The sequence below is a fragment of the Pleurodeles waltl genome, chromosome 4_2 (genome assembly GCF_031143425.1).
Source record: "Pleurodeles waltl isolate 20211129_DDA chromosome 4_2, aPleWal1.hap1.20221129, whole genome shotgun sequence".
NCBI lineage: Eukaryota > Metazoa > Chordata > Amphibia > Caudata > Salamandridae > Pleurodeles > Pleurodeles waltl.
Genome location: NC_090443.1, coordinates 919149069 through 919172374, shown reverse-complemented (window position 1 = coordinate 919172374; position 23306 = coordinate 919149069). Strand labels below are relative to the sequence as shown.

Here is a 23306-nt window from a genome sequence, read left to right as displayed (position 1 = left end):
ACTGAAAGCAAGTCTGTCTTCACCATAGAGTGCAGAGTGGCTGGTTGAATGTGTGCACATCTGCACAAGCTCTAGATACATTACGAGTTTATGGTGAAATAGCTCGAGTTAAGCAATTACTGCTGACAGCAGTCACGGGTTTGAATCCCTTCCCTCCTTCCAACGTTGACAAATTGAGCACCACTAAATAGTGTAACAATAATATGCCTTAATAACTTTAGTGACAGCAAAACCGTGATAGCAGCTTTTAAGCATAAATGCAAGTTAAGCCTGTGCCACACCATTGTGTAAGTATCATAAGAAAGTTGGCTTACCAAGGCCACCTACATCACCCATCAATGATCATTAAGAGCAGTAATGGGGACAAAAACAACTGAATTCAATAAGACTTTGCATAAACAAGGTAGCAAAGTAACCGGGATGCAAGTGCAAAGATGAAAAAATGACAACAGAGTAGCAGACAGATGAAGGGTGGACTGGAAAGGCAGATCTCATCTCGCTGTCAGTATTTATTAATACAGATCTCGTTTTACCTATATGATGTAACAAAAGTCTTGGAACTGATGCTTGATTGATTGTGTTGCTGGGCACTTGATTCGGTGCCTGGCATCACAGGGTTCCTGTTATGTCGAGGTATCTTAAATTGTGTCTGGCCTTTGATTACTATGCTTGGGAGTATAGGTCTCTGCCTCTGTGTCTTGGCAAATGAGGGCTGCCCTGGGCATCTTCATGTATGCCAGTCTGTAATGTGGCACATATTGCCGCTGTGCATGGCCGAGCGTGGTTGTACGTGCACCTACCTATGGCTGTGCCACGCTCGCACCAAAGATTCATCCTAGCACGCAGTGGCTGCACCTTTGGCATATCATGGCAGGACCTTAGTTAAGAAATGTGCAATAATTACGATTCAGATCTTATTTGCTGCGCTGTTTAATTTTGGGATCTTGCATTTTTTCCTGTTTCTTTTAATGCTGTGATATCACATGCCGTGATTGTCTTGATGACTTAAAATAATGTACTACATCCTGCGGTCACTGATGTCAAAGGTCACAACATGTCACTTCCTACAATGTCGCTAGGGGTAAATTGGCAAGTGATATTACTCCCGGTGTTGTAACCATGCATAAAGGAAGTTATTTCCAGTAGGCCTGGTATTTTGGTGAATGGATGTCATAACTTAGGTACATGCCTAGGCGGAAGACGCCTGAAGAGTCTCCGCCTCTACACAAAGGTGTATGTCTCACAGTACTGATAAATGGTGACACCTGAGCCACCAATATATCTTGTAGCAACTTCACACCGGCGAAGAACTGATTCTTTCAATAACATGCCATGATCGTCATGCACTCCTGACCTCAAAACATGAGTCACGATCCTGAAAAGCGGCAATTGTTTTCAGCTAAGACTGAGGCACAGAAAGAAGACGTGCATTCATCACTTGAGGTAAACTATTCCGGAAAACAACACGTTCTTAATAACTGAGAATAAACGACCCCGTAATTGCTTCTCTCGCTTCCCTTCTTAGTCTTGTTCTAACAATCCGCGCACATTTCTTCCGCTTTTCATTCTTTTATCTCTGATGTTTTGTTTTCTTCCCATGGTTTCTTCGCGCCTTTCCTTCTTCCCTCCCCGCGCCCTCACACCGCCCCCCTCCACACTCCCCGGACCTCAATCAGCCCCCCTCGTGTTTTGAAGCGCCTGCTTGACGTGCCCCTCATTGGCACATCATGATGTGTATACCGAGAGGACGTTTTTACGGCGCACAGCCCCGTGTTTCTCGGAGGCGCTAGACGTGTAACACGTGCACAGCCGGCTCGGCTTTCTGACATCTGAGCCCTCGGATTACGGAGCAACTCAGCGCCCTGATTAGGCAGATCTCTTGCAGGGCAAGTTACTGGCTGACAGGTTGTGGGATCCAACTCCCGCGGAAGGCAGAATAAACACTCCTCCAGCGAGTTCGCCATATAAAGCATTTATCTGCACATGTTTACATGGCCGGAAACGTTTAACTCTCACGTCAGAACTTACATTTTCTCACACAGTTCTGCACAATAAATGTAAATCTTTGTAACTGCTAAACTTTAAAATAGAGCAATTGTTCACAGGCTGTTCGTTATTCTTCTCTAAAGTTAGATCATTTTATTTTATTTTTGGCATTGACCTTTACGTTCTCAAGTGTTAATGTACCGCGAGTGACATCTCGGGGGCTCATTGGTGGCTTGTTGACACAGCAAACTCGATCAACAAACAGGCAAACAACAAAAAACCTACCAGCAAACACATTACGTTTTCACATAAGACCCCAAACAAGATACACACATTGAAGCCTTCGAGTAGAAAGGATGGGTTCTCTGTGGGAGCACAATTCGCTAATTGTGTTAGCACATAGTAATGGCCCTATCATTGCGCTGATTGAATTAAGAGGAACCACGCGCAGACACAGTATTTCTGCATTGGTGTCTGGTTTTACGGGTGAAAATTAGCACCGTTTTTGCACTTCTGCTACCAGGTATATATCTCCTGTACAGTGTGGTGGCATTACCACGTGCTTTAACGCCACAATACCACATTTATTGCGTTTTTCTTCACTTCTGAATCGTTCTCAGTGAGGGCCTGAAAACCATACATTATCCACACTTCCTGCTTCTGCTTAATTCTGACATTTAAATGAAAAGATTGACTCCAGGTAACACCCTTAATCTACCAAGGCCCATGTGGCCCAAGATGAAGCAAAATGGTTGTTCCTCACCTGGGAGAAGTTGAGTCCATTGAGAGGGTGGCACTGCTCCTCAACCCGTTCCACCGCTCCAGTCCGCTTCCGCATCCTCTCGGCCTCCTGCGCCAGGTACAGGTCAAGCACTGGCACACCTCTAGACCTGATGTCCGTCTCGGTCAGAGAGTTGACCATCAGCATCACCCACACAGGCCGCTTCCTCTCCCAGTTGCCAGCTATGGCATTGAATAGGTAATCGGCGTAGAGTCCTTTGCCTCGCTGGTCAGGGGTCATCCAGTAGGGCATCATGACTTTGACGTACTCCAGGTGCCTCTTCAGCCTTCGGTACAGGTCGCGAGGCAGCACGTCCTGGAGGTTCTCTCCATGAGGAAGCATCTGACAGCTTGCCAGAGCCGAGATGGTGTAAGGGTCCGTGAGGTCCAACTCGAAGTAGACACTTGAACTCTCCCGAAAGGCTCGCTTGGAGTTGTCAGGTATGAAGTCCCACACCCTTGTGTAGGGCACATGGATGGTTCCAAACATGTAGGCTGGGGGCTCTCTCTTAATGGTCCACAAAAACGAATTCAGGTCACCTTGCTGGGTTAGAACAGAAGAGACATTCAATTAGTTAACAGGCAAGACAAGGCACACCATGGTGCATTTTTTATTAAAATGCAATAGCCTCTTTCCAACCACTTACAATTATGCCAGATAAAGTAATTGAGGCACAACATAAGGCACATTTTCTGAGAAGGATTAAATAGTTTACTCCAACGTTGAAGCCTGTTTTAGAGTTTGTATCTCTGAGAAGAGTGTATGCCAAGATAGCACGGCAGGTAACTAGAAAGAAAGTCTGACTGGAAGTCGGACAGCTGGACAGTAGACAGGTGGATCGGTAGTCAGATGAATGAAGAGACGGACAATTGTATAAATAGGTGTATGTGTAGTTAGGTAGAGAGATGAGAGACAGAGTGAGAGAGAGAGTTTGGCGAGACAGCCAGAGAACGACAGACTGATACTGTCGGATAGATAGATAGATAGATAGATAGATAGATAGATAGATAGATAGATAGATAGATAGATAGATAGATGTTTTGCAAATTAAAGGACATTGTAAAAAAACGTTATCTTGTCAGCAACTGCCAACCATTGATGTACATATGTAGCAGAAATGCGCGGCATATCTCCGCACACAATGCCAGCTCTACGATAATACATAAAACTCTTCAAACTAAACAATTTTAAATGAACTGCACGTGACTGGCACAAACAGACGCGTGTCTTGCTGCACAGTGAGTGAGAACCCCCATTAACACACAGGAGCGTGAGAGTGTCAGTACAAAGGAGAACGTGAAAACCTCGAAGTCACATAAACATCCCATTAGTGAGCTTGTTTTGTGCTGTTGATGTGGGTCGTGAACATTTAGGGTCAATATTTGCAGTTGGTGCCTGAGTCAGCAAAGGCAACAGGAAGAGAGGCAAACTCGTGGAAAGGTAGAAAGTGTAGTGGTGGGGCTCAGTGAGTTGGCAGTCATAAGCGGGGTCATCTCACCGATTTTGGGGGCTCACAGCGCCTCGTGGGGTCCACCGGATGCTTCCTGCAGGTAACAGTCAGCGGCAGCAGACTCCAGATGAACCATTGCAGCCCGGCCAGAGATTGCATCCTGTCTTCAGGGGAGAAGTTGTTTCAAAGCGTGGGAGTCCCCTCCACAGCCAGCAAGTGCATGCGGCCCGCGCGGGGCAGGGGGGAAGAGGGGCAGTGACAGCACAGTCACACCGTGTGCGCAGGGTCACACTGCCTCCGAGGGCTCCGGGAGGACTCTGCCATGCTGCCTGGGACGGTTCCCTCTGCTTCTGGGGCGAGAGAGGTCCGGCGGAAGGGGGTTCTGTCCCGCCGCCCGCGGGGAGGGCGTGGTGTGGCAATAAGAGGCTGACAAAGGTGCTGTCACGACTGGGAATAGTCCTTGCAAACACAAGAGTGTGCGTCCAAAGTGTGCTCCCTTTCTGAAGCGCGCAAGCAGCGCCAAGACTGGCAAACAAGTTAGAGGGGTATCCGGTTACGCTGCAGAAACCTCTTTTAACCCTTCACTTCCACACTGCACTACAGGTGGGCTGCTCGATGATTGGGCGGGGGGATTGCTCTTTGAACGGGGGCGAGGAGGGGTGGGCATTCATCTGCATATCAGCGTGTGCCAGGAACTTTCAGGACTCAGCCATATGCAGCGCGGGCTTCCAATCCAGCTTTCAGCTTTCCAAACATCCCATCGTGAACTTATTTTGTAATCGAGACCTGGGCTTTGTCCTCTAGAGGGCGCTGGTCTCATGACTCTGAACCCGAACTGAATAAAGCCACTAAAGGGAGCAGTGAGCAGGTCTCTCACTCTGGTGTTCAAGATACTCAGCTTCACTTGCTTAAAATGGGACCAGCGATGCTGTCTGTCACAGGCAGATTCTATGCCTAGAATCTGGCCTAACCTTTGAAATTCACGGCATTCTCGGGCTTTTTATTTAAACTCACTGAAATCTGATTTTAGAAAGTTTGGGTATTTAATAAGTAACGTACGCAAATTGCATTTGCCTACTATTCTTTTTAATTTTATTCTAGCTTAATTTTTGTTCTTCTTTCCATTAGTCTATCTCTTTTACTACTGTTGCATTTTTTTGTCATTTTATCCAGTTTCTCTCCCACTTTTTTCCTACATTTTCTTCTGTTTCTTTTTTTTCTCATTCTATTCTCTTTCTTATTCTTTCTCTCCTACTTCTTTCTATTTTCCTATTTTTCTTCTTTTACTATGAATCTCAACTTCTGCAATGACTCCCTATTGCTCATCGAGGAGAGCCTCGTGCCAGATATGCTCTGTTTATATCACTGTGACACATTATTACTTCATTATAGATGAGTTATGATTGTTTGCATAATAGAAACCGACCAATATTAACACTGCTGCCCACTTAAAACTTTAACCTTGACAAATTTAACCCTTTCTAGCTTGGCCAGGACTCCTGCTTTACCAGGACACGCTAAGAGTGCGAGTAAACACTTTATGAACGTCCTAACTACAGAAGAAACGGCAATATGAAATGCTGCTTGGATTGTTTTATATAAAAACAACTACTGTGTTCGATTTCACCCAGATGTGATTCTCTCCCTTTTGTGATGAAGCAAATTCAAGAGAATTATAGTTCTTATAAATAAAGCTATTTGAGCATTTACGAGTTGATGGTTTAGTATAAGACAATTCTGCCTATATTCGTATACGGAGGTATCGAAAACAAATGTAATAATAGGCAGCAACCAATTGCGAAAAACACAACCATGCACAGCGATGCCAGGACAAGTTTATGAACAACACAACATGAAAGAAGCCGATCTCATCCGAACACACCTACCCGAAAAAATAAAACACAAATTCAAGGACTTACTGCGTTTACGTGGCCCAGTGATCCACACTGGGCCTACCTGACCCTGCCAAATTGTTGCATCATATAATTTGCCAATTTTAGATTTTTGGAGACTTTAGTCACTACAACAGTGTACACAAATGTGAACACACGTACCAGCATGTGACCAGTGCTATTATGAGGTGGAAGCAGAGGATAACTTTAAAATACAGCAAAGCCATTGATTGACTCACATACCTTTGAGTCTAGAGTCACTGTGGAAACTAGCATGCCAATGTGTACTTAGAATGGACAGTATGGAAACTGGCATGGCAATGTGTATTTAACATGGACAATGTGGAAAGTGGCTGTGAAGGATGTGCCTACGACTGAAGCAGACAGGCGTCTGCAAGGAGGGTGACTGGCAATTGAAAGGGTCCTGTTGGTGCGCACAGGAGGACTTACTTGTAGTTTGTGAAGGGAGATGCAGGCTCAGAGCCTGGGGTCCCAGCTGTGGCTGTGGAATGGGGGGGGGGAGGGGCAAGTGGGGACTGCAGTGTGTGCCATTGTCACAGCTGAGAGAAGGTCAGCTGGAATCCGGACTAATGGAAAGACCTGTTGTTGTGTGAGCAGAATCCTGAACCCCAATTTTTAATGCACCCCCAAATTTAAATCACTCAAATTCACTTTAGAAGTTCCGTTCCATCACCAGTGATCTTGTGATAAAGAGCACTCTCCTCAATATCAGGCCCAATATATATTTAGCAGAGTAATAAGTAAGTATGAGCATTTCATGACTGAGTTCTTGATCAGGGTAAAAGTACAGGTTTTGTTTTTTACAAAATCTTAAAAATTATAGATACTAAATAAATGTTTAATGCCATGAAGACATAAATGCAGATTACATAATCAGAAATTGGAAAAAATATAAGTCCAAGTGAACAACAAAATCCTAAGAGAAATGGACAGAGTCCCTAGCAGCAAGATGTTCAGGAAAATCTCTGACTCACCCCAAAACCAGAGTTTTTGTACACATTTTATGAATACAAAATGAGCAGAGACTGCAAACTCTAAAAAGCACGAGTACTGATAGCATATTTTAGGCAAATCAAAGTGCAAAACATCATCATAATAAAACACTAACCCGCTTTTAAGGAAACCTTCAACAGTTTCTGCACAGTTGCTGTCTGAAGGTGCACAGCACATTATGATGCATTTGTTTAAACAATAACCCATACACCAATGTTTCTTGACAGGCCCCATCGGGAACGCAGCGGAAAAGACCTTGTGAAATAGATACTTGTAGAACATGATGAAACGTTCATTTACAATCATGCACTCTAAGGAGAATGACTAGTTGTGTCACAGATTACTGGTGTAGTGCGAAGACTGTGGGGGCAGCAGACAATGCAGTGGAACATGATGGGGAGGGGAATGAGCAGGAGTGGGACGAAAAGAACATCAGAACATCTTCAATATCAACTAAATGGTGTCTTTCATGAAAATGTGGCACAACTAAATCACTTTATTAAACACACTCCTAAATGTCATATTAACATTGTTCTGAGTTATTTCAGTATTTACATCTGGAATTCATCATAACAATCACTAGTATTCAATATTTATTGTCACCCAAAATTATGCATTTAAGAAAAAAACCTTTCATATCTTCAAACAAGAAATTTTTTCCTTGTGCAGAAACACACAACTAGGATAAAGAATAACCTCTAATTCTTGGCATAAAGTAACTATAAGGTGCCTCTATCAGTGGATGTTGGGGGTGTTGCAAGGCGTCAGAGACTCAGGATGTATACACTAAAGGTCAATTATAGACAGAAAGGTAGGACAAGAGAGACAGACTATATCACCTTAAGGACTAATAGAAAAAATATCCTTTCTCTGTAGGCACCAGAGACATTGGATCTGTGACCAAATAGTACTAATACATTTGTGAGTGAAGAACAGAAAAGGGGAATTCAGGCCAATGACTGCTGATTTCAGGGTCCTCTCCAGGAAAAAAAGAAAAACATAAAACCGCTAACAGATGAATGGCGAAGCTCCATAACAAACTATATAAAGGATCAAAGCAAATTTTAGGCAGCTGGCCCATGTTTTGTTCTAGGTGTAGTGTGACAGAGAGACATTCTCAGTGCCCCTTGTGTGATATTATAAACCCAATATGGCCAGGGTGGGATTTAAGGGACTATAGCACCCTGAATTGGCAAATTTCAATGCTTGCATGGACCTTGGCGATGCTCATCAGGCCCTTGTCACTCTGTGCAGTCCCCATTCTTGCTACTCACTGTGCCCAAAGATGACTTCTTGCAGTATGCTTTGCGCTTCCCCAATCGCATACAGTGTGGGGGGGACTAAAAGGACATCTGCCCCCCATTTACGGGTTGCAATAAAATGGATCAGTAATTTGAATTTCCAATTCCTGTCACAAGCTACTCATCAGTCAGCGGCACTCAATTTGCAGTTGCAACTGATTTACAAACAGGAAGTTTTCCACATGAGATTGTTGCCATTTTGGAAATTATGACAATCAGCCTCAATGGGAGCAGACAGCGGTAAAGGGGGGCATTGCATGCTCCTCGGTGTCTTTCTTTCCATGTAAACATTTAAAGCAAATAAAATAAACTATCTGCTTTAAGGGACACACTCTTTATAAAACATTGAAATGGAAGAACTATATACACACGGTTGAAGGTCTTCTGTCTCTCCCAGGCCTATGATCCTGCCTTCAATTTTGCAAGAGGTCGCAAAATGCTTCTTATCTCTTTAATAGTCAAGCATCAGGACATTTTGTGATCACCTATTAATGTACATTTTGCAATTTAACTGATTAGTGCATCACTCATTACTAAATAAAGCCCTTTTCGCAATCCAGTCAGTATGGAATTATCAACTACGGTTTTGTAAATATGGCTTAGTACACCAGGTCCAATTGCTTTATCTTTGGGACTGTTGTCAATCTAAAATTTTCTTGTTCTGTGAAATCCTCTAATTTATTATGTTCCATATCCAGAGTAACACAGAGAGGACTTTGCTCTTTTATATCTTTGAATACCTGTATCCAGGAGCTGTGAAAGTTTGAATCGTATGCACCTGCTCTTTTTTTCAACATTACATACCAGTTATTTCTTCACATTATGTACTGAAAATGTTGATACAATACCTAATGTGTACTGCATGCAGAGTACATATGAATTCATAATGTGGTTGTGTCTTCAGTCTACATATTTTCCATATTACCCAGACAACAAAAGGGCTTATATCCCCAGACCAAGAGAAGAACAATTCTATTCTGTTAATAAACCAGACTAGATTCTCAGACAAAAAGAAAATAAACTACCATCTCACACAACATGAGCAGGGGGCTGGGTTTGCAGACAGCAGAACAACTCCACGCCACTCAAGGAAACATCCCCACAATGGAATTCCTCTATGTATTAAGTTATTGTTTTAGCAATGTTGTGATTACAAAATATTCCACAGTCGGATAATATTTTATATTAGTCAGTTCACACTGGGTGGTCATCTTCGGTGACTGATCATGTCCCGGAAAAAAGCCCCGGAGAATATTTTTTAAACGAATTTGCAGTCTTTGCTCCTGTTTCTTGCAACGTTATGCTGGACATAGAAATATCATGCTTTGCATCACATAATAAAACTTAAGAAACACAGTTGACATCTCACTAAAAAGAGTTTTACAAAGCAGTCAACATTATTACCATATTTCGGCCGAAACTTTATAATTCATTGTAAGTTTTTGTGTTCAGTAAAATTACTAAACATTTTTTATTTTTGTAATCACTTTATGAATTGGAAATGTTTTATTTTAAGATTTTAAGGGTGACGTGCTTTATTGCTATCCATGTCAAAGGAGCTACTTCCCCACCCCAGTTTTCGAAAGATTTTTCCTAAGTCACTCTCAAGATTCGGCTAAGAAGATACACAAAACTAACAGCTCTACACAGCTCACCAATGTGCATACAGGGATATGCATTTTTTGTTAGCATAACGTAACAAAGCATGACATAGCAAAACCTAAGGTAACATAACGTAACGTCACATAACAGCATCGATCCTCTAAAGGGAAGGCATTTTTGCCTTGAGCTGTTTCGAACTCAAATTCACCACTTTTTGATGATGCTTTTTTTAAAACCACAAACGTTTATGACCCATACTTTCACCAACCCTCTCTAACACTTTTTATTGGATAAACAAGATAAAGTTCATAATTTAAAGGTGCAGTGCCTTTAAAAAAAATCATGATATCACAGTGCTGTGTTTTGCGACACCAAGAAGGCAGAGCAGAAAAAGCTGATTGATCTCAGGTATGAAAGTCATGTCTGATCAGCTTTATGTCATAATTTCCAGTGTTATTCCAACACTGTAATCAAACTTTACAACTGAACAAATGACACCTAGAGGCATGTTTTGACTTTCTCAATATGATTTGGAATATCAAATGATGTGGAGTTTCATTAGAGGACAGGTGGCCAGTTGGTTCAAGAAAAATAATGTCCTTTAATCCACTTTTACTAACAGACAACTGAAAGTTTTGGGTCAGAATCCCAAATGCATTGAGTAAATAAATCACTACTACTCTGGTACGCTTCCTGAATTCAAAAATGCTTGTGTGAATTGGCTTCAATGTAATCACAATGGACTGGATTTGACATGCTAAGATGACTGAGCAAGCCATACCGTTTTGAAAGCCACAGGCATATTTCAATGCAATCACTCTTTTGAAGGTTTCATAGACGGCTGGCAAGAAATGCTCTGTCTTCCAATTACAGACAACACTAACAAAAGCAAGCAAAATCGTATAGGGATGTGCCTTTCCAGTTGTAACAAATGCAATCATAGAGAACATAGGATACACACCAAACTGTTAGCTACATTAACCTTTCATTGCCTTGAGAAGGCCAAATTTGCTCACATATTTTTCACAGTAGGAACACTACTCATGACCTGATGAATCATGGACATGTGGTGATATAAGGGTGGGTATGACTCACTCCATCCAAAGAAGTCAGTGAATACTATGGCCTCTATTCACCTGGCAGAGCACTGCCTGCTTGTTTGATGGGGATCTCACTGCATGTAGAGCACCCACTAGTGCAGAGGTTATTCTGAAGACAGAAGAATTTGCCGCACGGGTACCCTATTGCTTTGTTCCTGCTGAGCAACTTTTTTAATTTGCAAACTTCCAAAGTGGGAGGTTGTTATTAAAAAACAAACAAAAAAAACAGTGGTCTTGAGGTGAAGATCGATGTCTCCCTGCACATCGGATTCATTACTTGTTTTCCCTCCCTGGGAGAGTTACGTGCTGCAAGGCAGTCCCTGGCCAATAAATTCAGCGATGATTATAATGCCTTAAACAGGGCAAAGAAACTATCACTTGTTTCCACTGACAGTGTCAGCTGAGTTTAGCAACACAAAAGGATGATGGACGGAGTGCTGAACAATGCAAACACTCACCCCTAGTCACAGATCTGGGTTTAATCCATCATTCTTTTGCTCACCATGTCATCCCAGTTTGGACCCAGCCATATGCAAATCAGTCTTGACCCTGTTCCTCCTGGGAACAGTCCAGCCCGAACTGCCAGGCCAGGTCCTCCCTGGACTGGAAACAAGCATCCTGGGACCGGCTTCAGTGTAACACCCTTCATCAGCTAGACTAGCTTGAATACAGTGGCCAGTTAGCATGGGACCCACATCTGGGCATACCCTTCCCACTTAGGGCAACTTTAGTGACACAAAAGTGTCAGCTTAGTTGCCACCGGTATAAACCCTGAACTTTCCCTCCTCTAAAATAGGTGTGGGAACCACAAGTTTGGTGGGGCAACTGAACCGTCAATATATGTCACTTCACACATTCCGTAAAACTCTAAATTAGACCCACAGTTTTGGAGCTGAATTAATAAAACCTGCTCCGGAGCTCTATAGATGGCAACTATTGGCGTTGTGATTGATCACGGTTATAATTACACTACAGAGTGCAAATGATGATGCTAAATTTATATCTTCAGTAACATACATTATGGTATCCAATATTGTGATCATGTGATTCGGTCTTCTAAAATGTGATCAGTGGTCACATAACAAGGCACTCCTCAAGAATCCCTGTATATGCCAGAGTCCAGTCATTTGTCCTGGGGTGCTAATTTACAAGATGCAGAGACAGGTTTGGATTCTATCAGTCCGGAGGTAGCATCCCTCCCACTGCCAGTGGTCCACAAAACAACTGACATGTTGGCTAGGGGTGGAGATATTGCTCGCCCAATTCCAACATGAGCAGGTGACGAGGCTGGATGTTGGAACAGTGGCAGAGGGACTTACCAGACCTGAATTGATTGTAGCTCCCCCTTATCGTCATCTGTATGATTAAAATGTCTTTATGGGTATCCCCTTGCCTTCCTTACATCTGCACTAGCCCAGAGTGAGAAGCCCCAAGGACTCCTTGAGCTCTGGGAAGCATGACACATGTCCTATCTTCTCACATGTTGGGGTACTTTAGTGCTGCAAAGAATTATCTTCTGCGGGAGACACAATCATGTCATAACATACTCTGACATGTTAAAACGTGATGGAGGTACTTATCATTCAATTAAACAAGAGCAGAATACAAGGAAAGATGTTGGTTTGTGGTCTGTTCTGACCTGGTTTCAGCCCCACGAATCCACATCACCAAGGCTCATGGAGTCTCGGTCCTTATCACCTAGCACCCTATGCATCCAATTAATCCAGGGTGATAAACCCCAGGGATTTTCTGACGTCTGATAAGTGGGACCTGTGTTTCTTCACCCTCCCCCAATAATAAGACCCCTCAGTAAATTCTAAGATAGCCATACTTGGAATGTGAAAAAAATCCTTTTGCAAAAGGGGAATGCCAGAGATTCCAGAGGTTTCTCCTCAACATGCGAACGTGTGTAAGAATGTGCCTCATCTAGCATCCAATACTGCCAATCCCTACAATCGCACGCAGAACTTTTCTCTCCCGAAATACAGGAAAAATATGGTAGCAGGCTGAGACAGCCGCTAGTGTTTACCCACACTTCTCTCTCTCTCTACCCTGCAAAATCAGCTATCGCAAGGGAGAACCATCCAAGTGGAGCTCATGACTCTCGGGGTAAATCTCTCTATTATAACTAAATTGCCATTCACAAGGCTTATCAGCACACAACCCATCACTGTCATGGCCCTGCCGACAGTGATTGTGGGGCTCAGTGGACGGGGCGTGGGAAAGCGTGAAGTGACTGGGGGGCATCAGTGAGCGGTGAAGCTGGAACACGGAAGGGCACAGCCGATGGTTGTAGGACGTCACAGATTGGCCGGCCAGTATTGAATTATCTCTTTACGCAGCCGGGGATATTGATCAGTGCCGTGGTGCCTACTCCCGAAGATTCCCCGGTGGCCACACTCCTCATGGACGCTATATGTGAAGGCACACACGTGGCTCATCCGTTACAGCATACATCCTCTCAACTGGATTCACCCGGAAGAGGATCGGTGATCATAGACCGTGAGGACGCTGCCGCTGCAGAGCGGAACATGGAAACTTTAATGAAAGGTAACAAGATAATAATTATATCCCAGGCTGAGACTTTGTCAAAACCCCATTCAATATATTTGTCAAATCTGTTCTTACTGCTGAAAGATCTGTCCCATTGGTTCTTAACTTGTGGCTCAAGGACTCCTGGGGGCCGACAAGGCCTCCATTGGGGGTCTGCGATTGTTAAATTAAAAATTAGTTTTTCTATTTTTGATTGTGAATTTAACCAAAAAAAAACTATATTTGAGCATTTGTTTTGAGTATTTTTGTGTCATAGAAATTGCTTAGGCCGGGGTGAAGGGTGGGGAGAGGGGGTAGTGGCCCACAGAAGTCAAATGGTTAAAAATTGCTGTTCTACCTCATTAGCAGCTAGTAATGCCAGGTTTATGGGACCATTTTCATAAAATCACAATACACCAATAGTCCACAAACGAGTTACCTCTCCTATTATTCTTTGCATTTATGCTTTTCATTGATCATGTAATGTATTCCACTGCTTTTTGACCTGATTGACGCAATAGGAATACGGCATATGCTCCTGTGAACAACTACTTCATACATGTTGGTTCTTCTCACCTGTGATATGGAGTAGGCCTTTGATAGGCTCTCATCATCATTTATCCTCTGTACCATCTAGACAACGGAATTTGGGCTTTACTTTCCATTATGCAAGCTTTTTATTGAGATGCATAAGCTTCCAGTTTTTCTAATTAAACTTTTGCCTTTCTACTTTAAATTGCACAAGAGACTAAGGTCCAGATGTATGAAGCATTTTTGTGCTCACAAATGGCCTGATTCGCAGAATCGGGCCGTTTGCGACTGCAAAAAAATCTTTTTACAAGTACAAATCTCATTTTGCAATTCAGTAACCTACTACCGAATCACAAAATGGGTTTGCTATTCGATATTAGTAAGGGGCATGTTAAGGTCATCCCTCCCAAATAGCAACTCGTAGGGGGATGTAAAAATGTTTTGCGACAGAAGTGCGGTCGCAAAACTTTTGAAGTTTACCACTAACTTCAAGTTGGTGGTAACCCATTCGTAAATGGGAAGGTGGCCCTAAGGGACCTGTTCTACTTTGTGAATGTGGCTGCAAACATTTTTTATGAGCAGGCAGTAGCCCCACGGACCACTGCCTACTCTCAAAAAAATGAAAAGAAACATTTTCATTTTTATTGGCGAGCACAAAGCTCTACATTCTGTAATCTCTCTTTGGGCTTCAAACCACGCCCATGCCACGCCAGTCACTTATATTGGTTTGTGGGCTTGCCTTTTAAAAACCGCTTGCTTTCATTTGTGAAAGGCATGCTTACGTCATGCCTTTTCTGGTGTTTAGCCCACCTACACAGCACCGGTAAAGTACCAATAACATACGAGGCTCAATGTTTTCAGCCTGGAGTCTGGACTACTTTATCTGTTTATTTTCCACACAGCGCGATCGCGCTGCATTTTACATAGCGCGATCGCGCTGCGTTTTTTTTTTTTGCTTTACACCGCTAATAGCTCTAACTTGAACAAATGCGAGACCCGTTGCATTGAAAATGCTTTTTGTTTTTGAAAACACATCCCTTTAACCCAGACATGGTGGTCTGCTGTCCCTAGCAGACCACCATCTCTGTGTTTTTAGCGATTCCCAATGGGTCACAAATTGCGACCTATCTCATGAAAATTAATGAGGTAGGTCGATTGTGACTTACTGGGCATTGAAATAGTGTAAAACACACTGTTGTACATAGCTGTTTGCAATTTCCTAATAACGAATCACAAAGATTTGCTAATAGGAAATCACAAACCCAAAGCTACGAACATCTGGTCCTAAATGGAGTGCTCACATTCACAGTTATGGCTCTTGATAGTATTAAATTACTTTCTGGTTACATAGAGGAAGAATTATGGTTTCAAGGCTCTACCAATGGGAACCCACAGGACCACTCTGTCCGCTTCTACAGTTATTGTGGAGAGGGCTTGTTACCTAGTGTCAAATGGAAAGGCCAATATTTGTTAGGCTAAATAATGAGTAGACTCTTACCAAACTACCATACATTGACAACCCCCCACCCCCACTAAAGTAGCTTATAAAAGGTCTGGATAGGCAATTGAAACCGCCTAAAACGACCCAGGAGTTCCAGTAATACTATCCACAATATATGATGACTCATGGCTTTCCTGTGATTTTTATTGCTGCGTTACTAAAAATACTCAACATCCCATGCGTTTCTGAGTCAGTTACAAGGAATTGGCAGTGACTGGTCCATTTATATTGAAGAAATCTAGAAAGTGTTAAATTAAATAAAATGAGGTCATTTACATACAACATAGGGGGCCTCATTACAAGTCTGGCGGTCTTGAGACCCCCAGACTTGTGATGGAAATCAGACCACAGCAACTTTTGACGGTCGGACTGCTAAATTATGACTTTGGTGGTCGAACCGACAAATTACGACCTTTGCAGTCGGACCACCAAAGCACCGCCGTCCATGCTGGGAACATGGTTCCCAATGGCATGATGGCAGTCGGGCTCAGCACTGCCTGGCGGATTACAACCCCTCTTTCCAAAAGCCTCTTCATGGCTGGGACCCTGCCATGAAAAGGCTGGCGGAAAGGTAGTGCATGTCGTGGGCAGTACAGGGGCCCCCTGCCCAGCACCGTCAGTGCTCATTCTGAGGGTGCTGGTCAGCCCCCTCTGTGCTATGAGATAGCACTCGGCTCCTTTAAGGGAGCTGAGCGCTATCGCGTAGCACTGTTCCTGCTGTACTCACTAGCGGGAATGCTCTATTTTAAGATTTCCGCCAGCTAGCCAGACAAACCCTGCAATAGGGTGGGGGGAATGCCACCACCATGGTAGTGGCTTTCTCCCCGCGAGTTTGGCAATCCCGTATTGGGACCACCAAACTCATAATGAGCCCATGGTCTTTTTGGTAAAAAGTATATCATGATAAAAAAAAAACATTCCAGAAAAAGATAATAAGTACCCATTCCAATAATAGAAACGTACAAGGATCCTTGAGTCTGCAAATCATTTTTCTTAAGTCCACAGTGTCTCTTGTCATATAGTTCAGAAAAAAAACTCAAGTCTTATCAAACTAAGGATTTATGAGCAAACAATGCAGCAGGGTGCTGCAAGCCAGCTTCCTGTGCCGCGCTGTGTCATTTTGAAAGTGCAGAGATGCGTCACATTTTTGCACTTTCCTCAGTGCTGGTGCACAAACTGCTGCCTAGCGCCAGCACAGGCATTGCAAGGATGATTTTTTATGTGCAGGAAGGGACCCCTTCCAGCCATAAACAATCGTTAATGGAGTTTTCCTTTGTAAATGTGTGCGGCAGAATGCAGCACACATGGAAAGAGGAAAAAACAGGGAGAAATAATGTTATTTCTCCCATAATCGCCACTTTAACACCACCCCTGAGGTGGCTTAGGAATCTGATGCCTCCCCTGCCTTGTAAATCTGGGAGTATGTCAGATTCTGTCAGGTTCCATGGGAGTTGCATGGGAACACACGCAACAAAGCCCATGGAAAACCTCTTTCACGCAGTGTTATGTGTGAAAGGGGGTCATATTGACAAGGCCATGAAAAGCCATGTAAGGTGGCTTTGTGTAGCCTTGTAAATATGGGTGAAAAACTAAATATTGCTCCGGCGGTGCAGTGCACTGCTAGGGCCTTGTAAATGAGGCCCTAAGTGCCTGATTTAAGGTTTCGTGGACAGGGTACTTTGTCTCAAACACCGCTGAGTATCCTGTCCACCAATCTCACAAAGATGAACTTAAACTATTAGTCTTAGTTTAGACCAAAAGTCTAAGTTTATGACTTTTCTGTATTCACAAAGGTAAGTTATTAGTAGTATCTTTACATCCACACTCGGGGCAAAACCTCTGCCCTGAGTTCGAAGATTACTCTCTACACCCGAAGTGTAATCTTAGGGTGTGGGGATCTTTAGAGTTTCTTTTTTCAGAAACAAAATCCCACCTCAGAAGTTTGTTTCTGCAGAAGAAAAACTTTGAAAAGGTTCAGGGACCAGTCATGAAAAACAACAGCGACTCCCCACAAAACATTTGAATGTTGCATGGAACAGCCATGATGGCAATTCCTTTCAATGTACAGAAATGGTCTCTCGGCCATCAGACATCTCTAATATTAACAAACAGGAGTCTATCACCATGGGAGCGGGAATGTCCTCCACCACTCATAAGGACAGAGTAATGTCCATCAAACCATAAATCAGGCCCTAACTCCACTCTCTTCTTTACCGGATCTCCTTGGTGCCTCTCCTCCCAGGTGTCTCCAGCTTCCTCGCCACCAGTCCATCACCTTTGAAAGCAACCAGTAAGTACTAGTGTCAGGGAATGAATTAATGAAAGAAATGTAAAAGAAAAACATAACATGTGAGTTATCCTTGCTCATTTTTTATCTTTTCAAAATGCGGTTCTTTAATCCTGTAAGGGTATACTTCATCCATGTTCTCTGGCTTCTGTTCTTGTTCTCCAAAAATTACATTTGTCTTATTTCTGTAACTTCCAGTTTTCTCTTTCTTTCACCTTTATAAGATCCTTATACATTTATCAAACATTTCTTCTCTCTCTCTCCCTTTCTCTCTCTCACTCTTTCTCTCTCTCTCTCTCTCTCTCTCTCTCTCTCTCTCTCTCTCTCTCTCTCGCTCTCTCTCATTTTGTCTCAATAAGGTTTCCTCTGATAAAGTTCCCATCTTTAACAAATAAAGATTGTTTCTCTCATTTTTAATGATGGGTATCAACACAGGAGGGTTTCAGAGTAAGGCAATGTACAAGAATGTCCTGTTTTGGTGAAAAGGATCAGGTCCATTAACAATGTAGCAAGTGTCATTAAATGGAGAAGTTATTTAAAAATAATAGACTTTAATAAAATAACTGTGCACTCTAGAAGTTTATCAAGACAAGGACGTAGTTGTCATTTATGTTTATCATGCAACAGAGTGAATCTAGATATTGCCTTCTAATTTCTAAGCCTCCACTGAGACCCAGGTACTTTAATGGTGTGGCACTTATACACACAAAAAAGGCATTGTAAAACCAATTTACCATTTACTTTCGCTTATAAGTCTCTTGGAGAATAGGATGGGTATTGTTAGAAATTGGGTCTCTGGTCGGCAGAGGTATGCATCCTGTCAAGGTAGGGAACACAGTCCTAGACAGGGTAAGTCACATACACAACCTAACCTGTGCTAGTTTGGCACAGAGCAGGCAGGCTTAACTTAGAAGGCAATGTGTAAAGTATTTGTGCAACACTTAATTACATTAACACAGTGAAAGACACTACAAAATGACTCAACACCAGTTAAGGAAAATAGATAATATTTCTCTGATTAAAAGAGGACCAAAATGACAAATATCCAATAAGCAGAGTTCAAGATATGAATTTTTGAAGATTGAGGCCTTCATTACGAGTTTGGTGGTCTTTTTGGAAGACCGCCGCGGTTGCTGCTGCCCAAAGACCGAAATGGAAGTGGTAATCTGACAGCCATATTAAGAGTCACACTCTGAACAGCGCCAAAACAGTCACAAATCCGAGTCCACCAGGATGACCAAGGGCAGGAAGGAGGCGGTCCCATCACCAGCACCGCACGCTGACCACATATCACCCTCCAGATTATGACCCACGAAGCAGCACAGCAGTCATTGCACATCAGAAAACCATTGGCGGTGCGAACCGGCTCGGTCAAAAACTCACCTTTATGAGAAAACAATACCACATTGGACAGTACGAATTCCCCACACCTGAAACATATACACACATCACACACACCTGTTCACTGCACCATATAACACCCCCCACACAACCCACAATCCTTTGTGACCACAACTACCAACACAGACAGCGAGGAGCACACAAACGGAAGACTCTGCACTTGGATACCATAGGCACCATCACGGATCACACACCACACAACAGCACCAGCAACACAGTACACACGTTGCCACTACACATAAACACCACATTTATACATCATACATAACCAAGCACCCCCATCCCACCAAATACCCTACACTGCACCCTTGCACACAACACACACCACCACCCACAACACAACCACCATGTCCCCTCAAAAGCACCCATGCTTCACAGACGAAGAGCTGCGGGTCAACGTCGATGAAATCGTCAGGGTAGAGACACTACTGTTTAGAGCACAGGTCCAGCAAACATCCATAGCCACGAAAATGGAGTTATGGCAGAGATTTGTCGACAGTGTGAACTCAGTGGGCAATCATCCACATACAAGGGAGGATATCCAGAAGAGGTGGAAGAACCTACGGGGGAAGATGCATTCCATGGCATCACAACACCAAATTGCTGTACAGAAGCCTGGCGGTGAGCCCCCACCCCCTTCCCCAAGTTTGCAACGTGGGAGGAGAAGGTCTTGGCAATACTGCATCCTGAGGGCCTGACTGGAACACCCGAAGAACTGGAGTCTACTAAGTAACTAACACTCCCCTGGCACTAAGTACTCCTGTCCAGCATGCTTCCTCACCACCCAATCACTCCCCAAGACACCCATGTACCAATCCACCTCACACCCATTCACCAGTACCCCTCCCCTGCGTGCCACACCAACACTCAGCCACAAGTAGACAGATACAACTGCAAAGAACAATCACTGCAACTCCCACAATCCACCTGCCCATCTACAAGTAAACCCCGTATGTCCACTGCACAGTTCAACTCCTTCATGTACAACCATTGCACCAGCCACACCAACTGGATGCTTTGACTGAGGACCAAGACATGGCAACAACAGCAATGCAATCCTCATACCTCAACGGAACATGGTACCTAGCTCACAATCCACTACCCACAAACAATATTTTCAGTGCTGCATCTGTCATTGCCATGACTGGGAATCAACTCAAGCCACTGTATGCATCAAAGAGACACCCAATCACACCTTCACCATGTAACACTCTTCCACTCCATCCACAAGACACCCAATCACACCTTCACCATGTAACACTCTTCCACTCCACCCACAGGTACCCCTGCTACTGCCAACATGGAGAGGATGTCAGACATAGCCAGCCCTTCCCAGGATGAAGGCCCAAGTGAGGACTACGAATCTGGATGTCTGCACAATGACGACATACCTGGCCCATTGGGGACCCCTGGTTAGTCCACCACTCCCATCCTCACCTGCCCACATCACCCCCCCACCTAGTGACAACAACAGCCCAGCCAATCCCTCATCCACAAACCTGTGTCACAAGGACTGTTCAATCAATAGTGTGCCCCACAGTACAGGGACCGGAGTTGACCCCTCAAACCAAGACAATGAAGGTCCTAGTGACACTGGGAGTGGGCACACCGTGCCAGTGGCACAGGGGGACAGGGGGCATGGAAGGGCACCTGTGGGACAGAGGACGGGGCAGCCAAGGGAGCCAACTGACCAGGAGTCCATCTCACAAGTCCTGGGAGCATACCAGCAATCCTAGGACAAGAAGGGCCAAATACTCACCATCTTGGGGGAAAACCAAAGACTGCAGAGGGAATACCACCAGGAGGACATGAAGCAGTGGCAGCCACTCATTGCCTCTATGGCCACCATTGCTGAGGTGCTAAGGGACCTCCCAACATCCTGCTTCCCACCTCTACCCACCAGCAGGCCCCTTGCACTGGCAGGCAACCCCTTACCTTAGCCATCTACATCAGCAGCAACCAGGGGAGCCACAGGCCAATGACACCCCTCCCTCTGTAGCCGAGGAACCCCCCGCAAATGTGGTCAACCATCCAGACATCCAGCTGGAGCAGATACCAAGACCAAACACACTGCCAGGAAGTGAACCTTTCCTGAACATCCTCCCCATTCAATAACTGTTTGACAAAATAATCACAATAAACACTGTAGATCACAACAAATGCATTTGTGTCTTGACTGTGTCATGTACAAATGTGTGGTCACCAATATGTAATGTGTGGTAATATCCCTCAACCAACCGTCAGTGCAAATTATAGTAGAGGGAGGCATCCGCTGCAGGGGACACAGTACTTCAGAGACGTCATATTAGTCTTTTGTAAGGGATACAGTAGTCCAGCCGCCACACAACACAGTATAACCACTTATCCAACCTGAAAACAGAACTACACAGGGACACACATCAGGAATTTAGGCACAGTGGCACTCAAAGCACATATGCAGTCCATTGTTATCATCATCACTGTGGATTGTCAAGAAAACAGGGCACAGCAGAGATCACTTCTACTTAAACAAACACAATAAACTCATGAGTAATATGCACTGGCTGACAGCTGTAATAGCATCAACTCCACTTCCAACTGTGAGCAAAATCAATTAGACATGAATGGCTCAGGCAACCAGTAGGAGTGGAAATGATACACTGCACACAGTCCATAGCTGGATTCACACCTGGGCATGAGTAAACAGCTTGCATAGCACTCATTGAAACAGGTTTCCCCATCCGAGGCAAGGTACCTCACTGGTGTTAATAGACAGGGAAGGTTAGGATTGTCTGTGTCACCTGTGTGAATAAAGGTAGGACCTGTTCTAGGTATAGCCACAGGAAAGATTGTGTTGACACATGCAACAACAGAGACAATCATCCATAATGATATACCAATGAGCCAAGCCCTCTCTCTCTGTAGTTGTGCCATCATGTGTGGGGCATTGCTGTTCCTCAGCATGTAGGTTTCATGCACAGATCCAGGAAACTTGGCTGTTACTTGGGAGGTGTACTGGTCTGCTAGTCACACCATCTGAACATTGATCAAGTTATAGCTTTTACTGTTTCTATACACTTGTTCGTTAACACTGGGTGGGACCAAAGCAATATGGGTGCCATCAATGGCCCCTATCACATGAGGGATGTGTCCAAGCTCATAGAAGTCTGCCTTCACAGTGGGAAAATCAGCAGGTGTGGGAACCTGATGTAGCTGTCCAGGTGTTTCAGAAAGCACGCAGTACATCCTGCAACACAATGCTAAACATGGGCTGTGATATCCCTGCAGCCAGGCCTACCGTAACCTGAAAGGACCCTGTGGCAAGGAAGTGTAGCACTGACAACACTTGTACTGTGGGAGGGATGGCATAGGGATTTCGGATGCCAGGCAGTAAATCTGGCTCCAACTGGGGACATAGGTCCATGATGGTCAGAAGATTCAGATGATAGGTCTGGATGATGTGTCTCTCTTCCAAGGTAGCGAGGTCGACTAATGGTCAGTACTCTGGTGTATTCCTCCTTATCCTCATGACCGGTAATCTAGGATAGGGAGGAGCGACAGTACAATGTGTTCAGCACTCCACAAACGTTAGCTGTACAAAATCTTGTGCCACACACCTAACACTGAAGACATGCCTGAACAGTGGACACATACTAAATAGTGTATCCAAGAGCACCATCCGTGACACCCATTTCTGGCCCTGTACTATAGTTTCTGGCACACAGCACGTGTTATGTTGCATGTTGTGTGCACAGATGGGTCCCACATGGACCATGTATGTAGAAATGTCAGTGACCTAGGGAGTCACACTGCCTATGAGGCAGCGAGTAGGTGGACATGCAATACATGTGACATCCGCCCACTTGTCAGCACTGTTCCTTGAATGTGACATGTATGAACCTAACCATGTTCACATAACATGGGCCTGTGCAGCATTCAGGACATACAA

At 44.1% G+C, this 23306-nt stretch overlaps 1 protein-coding gene across 2 annotated transcripts in view; it reads right to left on the bottom strand.

Moving 5' to 3' along the window:
* The window catches only part of TRABD2B (TraB domain containing 2B), a 462624-nt gene extending 457682 nt beyond the window's left edge, over positions 1–4942 (bottom strand). Inside the window, exons 1-2 of one of the 2 annotated variants that reach the window (XM_069232709.1) lie at positions 4266–4942; positions 2750–3310 (exon numbers count right to left, since the gene is read on the bottom strand). In XM_069232709.1, coding sequence (XP_069088810.1) covers positions 2750–3310; positions 4266–4376 — 672 coding nt within the window. In that variant the 5' untranslated portion in view covers positions 4377–4942. The remainder of the gene's footprint in view (positions 1–2749; positions 3311–4265) is intronic. The other variant, XM_069232708.1, reaches the window with a different exon arrangement.
* Between the last annotated feature and the right edge of the window lie 18364 nt (positions 4943–23306).